The sequence below is a fragment of the Vulpes vulpes genome, chromosome 12 (genome assembly GCF_048418805.1).
Source record: "Vulpes vulpes isolate BD-2025 chromosome 12, VulVul3, whole genome shotgun sequence".
Classification (NCBI taxonomy): Eukaryota; Metazoa; Chordata; class Mammalia; order Carnivora; family Canidae; genus Vulpes; species Vulpes vulpes.
Window position 1 is genome coordinate 75,300,375 of NC_132791.1, and position 8,558 is coordinate 75,308,932.

At 43.7% G+C, this 8,558-nt stretch overlaps 1 protein-coding gene across 1 annotated transcript; it reads right to left on the reverse strand.

The window, feature by feature from the left end:
• Positions 1 to 512: 512 nt before the first annotated feature.
• GPX5 (glutathione peroxidase 5) lies at positions 513 to 8,121 on the reverse strand. Its single transcript, XM_025986496.1, has 5 exons — positions 8,035 to 8,121; positions 4,945 to 5,098; positions 2,323 to 2,440; positions 1,775 to 1,874; positions 513 to 719 (listed from the first exon to the last, which is right to left on the reverse strand). The coding sequence occupies exons 1-5, from the start codon at positions 8,119 to 8,121 to the stop codon at positions 513 to 515; spliced, it is 666 nt and encodes a 221-aa protein (XP_025842281.1).
• Between the last annotated feature and the right edge of the window lie 437 nt (positions 8,122 to 8,558).

The following is an 8,558-nucleotide window of genomic DNA, read 5'->3' on the forward strand; positions in this document are numbered from 1 at the left end:
GTGTGTATGGGAGGGTGAGTTTCATGGATGAACACTGGTCTCAAAAGACTTGGAAACTGACAATATGTGTTTGTCACGGTGGAGGGCAGGTGTTATAAGGCGGAATATAACACCTGCTGTATGGCTACCATCCCACTGTTATTTCTACACTTTTAGAGTGGAAAGAGAAGGGGGAATATTCTGTCTGGAACGTTCTATTTCAGGATGTTGTGGCAGACTGAACCATCCTCATGGAACGCTGATTTTCTTTTGATGGACAGGACCGATTAAATGTATTTATATTAGAGGTCTAAGGATTTAGAGGTTCCATTCTTCTGTTCTTCTTCCACATACGGATTCTTGCAAGGAGAAATAGCAGTAGTCTTCTGAATATAAATCTGCTTGGTAGAGAGTGGGAACTCTGGTGGTACAGTGTGCTTTGGTCAAGGGCAGGCCATTTAGAAGAATGTGGTGAAATCTGGAATTTTTTTAAAACACGTCTTCTGATGAGAAGCAGGGTTGCTCCTGCCTTCCTATTTCATTTTGAGCTGTTTCAGGTAGACCAGGATGTCTGCCTTGACAGTGCTGATGGGAGTCCGGTGGAACCAGCGCAGGACAGGGACCCCATCAGACCCCACCAGGAACTTCTCAAAGTTCCAGCGGATATCGTGGACCTTTACAGGATCCCAGGAGATGTGTCTGAAGGAGCCTAGAACCTCTGAGGGGTGAGGGCAGGAGAGCTGGAGCAGAAATGGAACAAACAGCGTCATTTCTGCTACTGTCACCCACAGGGGATCTGCTCCCTCCCATGCCTATATATTCTAATTTCTTGTGATTCTTAACAAATCCTTTGGATTGCCACCACATCAATGATCAAGACAGTTGTAGATATAACAGTAAAAGCCTGTTCCCTCTTCCTGTGCCCCTGTGCCCCCGGTGATCACAAAGCAATGCTGTTATGGGTAAGATATGTCACTTCTGTTGGCTGTTGGTTTCCTTTTGTGCAAAGTCAACAATTTAGATTAGAATGGGGTTCCCCAGGTCTTAGGGCTCCTGGGCCAGTAGCATTCCAAAAATATCTTTGGGATCAACGTGGAGTTCCAACATTTTGTTTTGTCAAATTAACAAAACTTTTGAGAAGCATCATTTAATTTAAAAAAGATTATTGTAAGAATAAATTACAAATAGGTCCTAATCTTAAAATAAAGGGAAGCCCTTATAAGTCAGTTGAGTTTATGAAACCCTCTGACTTTGTCCTATTTTCTTCAATTTGCTGAAGGTATATAAAAATCTCTGAGCTAGGTGCTGGCCCACTGTCTAGCATTTACGAACAATTAATGCTGGTGGTTAGGGACCCTGTTAGCCTCCAGTTCTCTATATCTGAAAGTCAGTGTTTCATAAAAGGCACTTACTATGTGGTATTAGCCTATTTATTTCTATGCTCCTCTCTCCAATAGGAACCATCAAGGACTAGGGACTGTGTCTTATTCTTCTTTATATCAGTATTATTTAGCTAACTGCCTCATATTCAGAAAATGTACCTTGATGAATGAAGGTTAATGAGCAAAAGAAGGTGGTCCTTGGAAACACAGCCACTCTACACAGCCCTCTCCATCACAAAAGCCAGAATCTCATAAATACTAACAAATTAACCCAGGTCCCTACACTAATGTGTAGACCTCTAGCCAAGAGTCCAATGTCACTTCCAGGCATGACCCTTGGGTCCATTTCCAGCACAGTAACTCTACAATAGGAATGCTAGGGAAGAAGAGGTTTGGGTCAGTGATTCACTCACCTTCAAGAAGGTGAAGACTTTCTGTTCTTTTTCACCATTCACATCCCCTTTCTCAAAAAGCTGGAAGTTAGGGACATAGCCTCTGCCTGGACGGACGTACCTAAAATGAACCACAGCATTCCCAGGAAGCTCCAGAATGTAGGAGAGGAGGCTACAGTGGGGCACCAGGTCTGGGGTTCATGGGAAAAGCAGGAGGAAGGGCAGAGATGGAAAACAGAGCTGAAAAGGGAAAATACAGGCCATTTCTAGACTGTGGGCTCCCTGATTCACAAAATTCTTCTCTTTACTGCAACCTGACCCTGTGTTCTGTGTACAGCCTCTGTTCCGGCTTCCTCTGCGTTCCTGCTCCTTTGCGGTCCAGCAACATCTCATCTCAGAGAGGAGAAGAGTCCCTGGACACTGCCAGACTCACATCAGGCTAGGACAAAGCTGATGTCAGCTTGCAGGTGCCCCTAATCTGCCACCCACTCAGGGAGTCCCCAGCACAAAAGTGGCTATGCAGTCTGAAAAAAGGTAGGCCTCCTGTGGGGTTCCTAGTAGGCACTTACTTCAGCCCCGGAAGGATCTCTGAGTTCTCTCCTGGCTCCTGCTTCCCAAATTGGTTGCAGGGAAAGCCCAATACAACCAAGCCCAAGGGCTTCAGCTCCTCCTGAAGTGAATTCAGTTCTGTGGGTAGATAAGGGACAATAAGGAGACCTTGTGTGGAGAAAGATCTGTGGGATTGACCCATTTCCAGGGCAACAGAGCCCTAGGGGAGGAAAAATCTCTAGATTGGAAAGACTCTCAGTGGCAGGGCTGCAGTTAGATGCTGGAGCTCCAGTCATGCATTCCAGAGCCTTTTGTTATAGGGTAATAGTTCCCAAATCTCTGGCACATCAGAATCAACTGAGAGCCCTTTCTGATAAATAGGGAAGATCAGGTCCCATCCCAGAGAATTCTGATTCCCTTCTTCTGAGATGAGCCCCAGTCTTTAATATTCAAAACTTCACAGGGTTATTGTAGATTGTAAAATGTATAACTGCAAGTGTATGGAGGGTTATTGATGGGTACAGTTTCATTTTGGCAAGATGAGAAAGTTCTGGAGATTTGTCACATAAGAATGTGAATATACTTAACACTACTAAGGAGTACACTTAGAACTGGTTAAAATTGTAAATTTTATATTACATCTTTTGTTATATACACACACACACGCACACGCACACACACACACACACAAGCTTGCCTTCCCTGGTTGGTTACTTGCTAAACTGAATCTGTCTTTTTTAAAGGAAAGGACACAGATGAGGAGAATGGGTTTTTCTCCTCTGTACAGACTGGGTGCTCTGGGTGGAGCAGGGATAAGCCTGACAGAGGCAAGGAGAAACAGAGAAATTCTAGGTCCAGCTTCCTGGAACAATCCTCAGGATGTTGAAAAGACATTCTACCCCATGGTCCTCACTGACATAGCAAAACACAAGTTTGCTCCTGCCTTCTTCCACTGTTTTCCAATTTGATTGCTCAGCTTTTTATAATCAACTTCTCTGTTAACGCTTTCTGGGCTACATGGCTTCAGTCCCCTGACAAACACCAGCCAGTACCACTTAGATTCTGCACAGCCAACTGGTCAACTGGTACCACCTCTTAGTCCTGTTCTTTTCCTTTTCCTTTTCCTTTTCCTTTTCCTTCCTTCCTTCCTTCCTTCCTTCCTTCCTTCCTTCCTTCCTTCCTTCCTATCTTTCTTTTTTTAAAAACTAGAGATTGCCTTCCTGATTCCATATAGTTCCTCAGTATTTCTCTCCACATCCTTCCCCTCTGTCCTCAGTCACTGTACATGATCACTTCCTCTAGGAAAGAGACAATAAATTAGGAATCCTGTCTTCCAGTCCTTGAGCAACTAACTATTGCTTAGTGTCCTTGTCTGTTATGTACAAAATGGGAACTGACTAAATTGATTTTTAAAGTCAGTGTAAGCTGGTAAGATGAATTATGGTCCAACACAATGTTATTCAGCCTTAAAAAAGAATGAGGAGATGGTCTGAACTCTAAAGTACTTTATTAATTAAGACAAAGAGCAAAATGGGATGTAGTATTTATATTATGTTATAACTGGGTGGGAGAGAAGCAGAAAAAAACCTCTACCTATGTATTTTCCTCTGAAGGGAGGGGGGAGGAGGTGGAAAGACTTCTCACTCTAAACTTTTTGATTCCCATAATTTGTGAGCCTTGTGAATATATTACCTGTTTACAACATAATCAAAACAACAAAAAATGAAGTTATTATTAGTTTATATATAAGTCCCTCTGTTTCTGGGTTTTTCTCCTCTGGTAACATTCATCCTATTCACTATTATTATTTTTTTTTAAGTAGGCTCCACTCCCAGCATGCAGCCCATCACAGGGCTTGAACTCAGAACCCTGAGCACAAGAGTTAGATATTTAACCAACCAAGCCACCTAAGCACACTCCATCCTACTCATTATCCATTGCTTTCTAAACCACATGGTCTGAGATATGAGAAAGATAAAATCTCTCCTTGAGTAACATACAGAGAGGCGGAATCTCCATCTAGGAGGCCTTCAGTTGGAGCAGGAAGATTCCCCCATCACCACCTGCTCTACCAACTCTCCAGCCAAACGCAGCTCCAGGTATAAAACCCCATCCGCCTCTCTCTGTCTTTGTCAGTTACCTGTAAAACCCTAGAAAAGTTTCAAAAACATTGTTTCTGTCTCTTGTATTCACAGAGGAGAGTTCTAGAATCAGTGGAGAGGCTCCTAGTCCTCAGAGATCTATTGATTCTCCTGGAAATTCTCAGGAGCAAAGCAGAAGCAGGACATGGGGAGGGAATCAGCAAACTTTTTCTATAAAGGTCTAGATAGTAAATACCTTAGACTTTATGAGCCAGGTGGTCTCTGTCACCATTATCATCAACTTACTCAACTCTGCCTGGAGGCGTAAAATCAGTATGAAGTGCATGGGCATGGCTGTGTTCTGATAAAACTTTGTTTACAAAAAAAGCAGGCTAGCCAGATTTGGCCTGTGGGCCATTGTGGCTTCTGACATCAGGGAACCAAGTCACTTGACCATGAGCATTTATTTTCATATGTAATTAGAATATAATTCTAATTATGATTTAGAATATAGTGAGCTGGAAGATTCAGCCCCAAGGAGATTTGGCTATGAATTCTTACCAGGATACTGAGCTGTCAGACCACAATAGGTGGCCACATTGACAAAAAGAACATGCTTGCCCGCATACTGCTTGAACTGAATGCGTTCATTTCCACTGAGAGTGAGGGCTTCATATTCATAGATGGTGCCTTTCACATCTTTGTAGCAATCCATCTAGAAGATTTAAAAAATGATGATATTAATAACAACAATTCCTAACATCAGTGTAAGCTTTCAAAGCACTCCAAGTAATACCTGCATTAAATGAAAACAAACCAGGAAACAAACAGGAGTTATCTAAGGTGTGTGTGACAGGATAGAAAGTTAAGTCTTGTGATTTAGAAGCCAGTGGTTTTCAAGCAACAGTCAAGTCTCCCCTCCTGTTATCCTGGAAGAGGCAGGACACCAGAAAATGTGCTGGGATAAGATGAACAGAGCAGAGATTTATGAACTGGGATGGGAAGTTCTGGAAGGAAGCAGGGGCGGAAGAGAAAAGCCCACTGCCTTTTGTGCTTCTGTGAGAATGAGGATACTCATTGGCTCTGGGTTGGAGATATTCTGTCTGGATTTTCCCAGTGAAGGGAAGGTTTGGGATTGCTTATATAGTGGAAAGAACTCTGATCTGGGAATCAGAAGCCAGCTCTGTGGTCAGATTCCCTTGTGAATCTGGGCAATTCTCATCCTTGACATTCAGTTCCCCCACTGGTAAAATGACATTCACCTACATTCCTGACAGGTCCTCAAGGGGCCTTCCCAGTTTAACATTCCAGAACCTAATATTAGCCCTGCCTGAAACAGTGTTCTCTCTCCTGTCACTCTCATACTCGCATGATAGTCCTACAAGCCGCTACTGTGGAACTCTTTCTGTGGCTCCCAGCGGAGGAGGTGGAGAGCCCAAATCCACCTGCTAGTGCTACTAAAATCTATCTGGCAGCACCCAGCTGCACATAACCAGTGCTCCCCACCCCACTGTGCTCTAGGTATCTAATATTTGCCTTCACCACTGGCTCCATCTATTGTATTCCTCCCCCAAATCTCCTGAACATATTAGAGCAGAATTCCATGTAACACAAATAAATTCCACATAACAGAAATTAGTTGTCCATGACATTCTGGTCGCCTGTTCTTAGGTTAAATTCCTCTGCAAGGCAGATCTCACCTTATTCTTCCTCCACTGTATCTATATAGGGTCCATGAAGGACTCCTTTTCCTATCTTGGGAAAGCTGCTGCCAGTTGCTCATGGACCACAGGGAATACAAAACAGGAAGTGTGAAAAGGAAGCCACCAAACTACATGGTGAGAATGAGGAAAGAGGAACCAATCAGAGAAAGGGGAGAAGGACATAATCTGGAAGGTCTAGATTTAAACTAGGATTAAATCAGACTCCCTGGAAATCCAATGAGCTAGAAAGGATTTCAGCCAATCACTACCTGTCCCGATGCAACACAAACAAAACCAGACTTTCTCCAACTTTCTAGGCCAACTGCTTCCATGACTAGCACACCGGACTCTAGAACTCAGTCCCTGCTCTGGGGCAGAAAGGTGCCTTCTCTGTGCAGGCTTTTGCACTTTCCCCTGAGTGCATACACAGACACATGCCAGCAAAACTGAGATGTGCATAGAGAGAATACTGTATGAAAACATCCATCTCAACTTCCATAATGCCAGGTGCTAAGCTAAACATTTTAAAGAAATTGTCTTTTTTTTTCCCTTTGTACTGCAATGAAAATTACTGAAAATCATGTTAAGTAACCAGAGTATGGGAATTTAGAACTGGAAATTAGAACTCTGAACTGGAAAGCCCTTTCCAGGCCAGCTTACTCCTGACACTCATTGCTGCTTCAAATGTATTTAAGTCCATATGATATGTCTCTAATACCTCCAGACTCAGTTTTTTATTAAGCAAATTCTATAGCTGAGGATCCAGGGTCTTCATACTCAACTAGGCAGCACTGAGTCACAGAAAAGCCACACCAATTCTCAAAAGTAGAGTCACCCAGGAGGTTCTCTGGTCAACTTCAGAGTGGTAGGAAGATCTTACCAGAGCTGCCTTTTACTGAGCACATTATATGTGTCATAATTATTGTTCACCTACCCACAAGGTAGATACGGTTGTCCACAAATGTATATGAGAAAGCAGAAGCTAACAAAGGTAAAGGGACTTGTCCAAGACCAAAAATGATTGCCCCACTACACGGATGAAAGGTTGCTTGCCTCTCACTTCATGATTCCATCTTGCCTCCAAGTCATCCAGATCATTGCTCTCCTTCCCAGAGCTGCCCCTCCCTATGTTATACACACATTTCATCAATAAGGCAACTGAATTATGAACTAGGACTTAGACTGATGCCAGAATACAAAACCCCTGATTCTAAATCTGTTTGTTTTAGATTTTCAATTTCTTTTCTTTTCTTTCTTTCTTTCTTTCTTTCTATCTATCTATCTATCATCTATCTATCTATCAATCAGAGTGTGTGTTCACACACACACATGTTTGCATGTGCACGGGAGGTGGGGAGAGGCAGAGGGAAGCAGACTCCCCACTGGGCTCAGTCTCAGGACCCTGAGATCATGACCTGAGCCAAAGGCAGATGCTTAATCAACTGAGCCACCCAGGCGCCCCTAGACCTCCAATTATTTTTGCCTATGTTTTATGTTTCTCTGATTAACTCTCTGATTTTATCCATCTGCAAAAAAACTTCCACATTGGTTTTTTCCTTCTTGTTGTAGGTGTCCTACTGAGCTGCATCAGAGATGACCTGGCTCACCATCTCCTCCAAACCTTGCCACCCACCATGGTGCCCACTGCTTCCCCTGCCTGGCGCCCAGCCCTGATGCAGATACTGACGTGTTGGAAGAGTATCCAGATAATCCTAACTAGAGATGGAGGAGAGCAAGGACTGCAGGAAGGAGACTCTTCCCTACCTATATTCAGCCCAAGGAGCATCCATTTATAGGAATGAAGAAGAGGCAAGTAGAAAAGAAAGGTTAATGGAAAACCCCAATATGAAAGAAAGCAGAGGTCAGAGCCTTACAAGAATGACTGGAACAGGACAGAACAGTGACTCTACCTTGGGGCCCTGCCCCACCCTCTCTGGAGGCTGCTCACCTTCGTCTTCTCAGGCTTGGCATTTGTCTGCACAAAGCTGACTAGCAGAATAGGCAAAACATAGGAGGCCCCTAACCATCCAGTCATGACTAGTCCGTAGATGTAGTTTTTGAGGCTGGGATCTCACACACCCTGGCAAACTTTTGATCCTCTAGCCAAGGCTGTGCACACCAATTGCAAGGATTTCTGTGGCATGAGTGGGGATGTAGAATTTAAACCACATCCTCACCCACACACACCCCCATGGGCATTCTGTGCTCACCAGTGCGATGAGGACCTGGGACTCATATAAATTCTGGCAGAATTGTGAAAAGGTGAGGGCAAGCATCCATTGTCTTGAAGATTACTGTCTGTTTTATTCGAGTGAATAGTAGTGTCCAGATGCAGACAAAGCCTCCCCGGCTTTTCAGTAGAGTCACTACCAAGGGAACGACATTGACATTCCAGATACCATTCATAATATCATGATTTGTGGACCATCTAGGACCTCTCCAAGAGAGATGGAAGGAACATGGCCCTGAGGA

Bases quoted from the DNA above. Each gene is read 5' to 3' on its own strand.
- GPX5 (XM_025986496.1), bottom strand. From the start codon at position 8,121: ATGACTGGATGGTTAGGGGCCTCCTATGTTTTGCCTATTCTGCTAGTC. The intron at 5,099-8,034 runs GTGAGCAGCCTC...TAAATCTTCTAG, and splicing joins CCAAGCCTGAGAAGACGAAG to ATGGATTGCTACAAAGATGT. The intron at 2,441-4,944 runs GTAAGAATTCAT...ATCTACCCACAG, and splicing joins TCTGACAGCTCAGTATCCTG to AACTGAATTCACTTCAGGAG.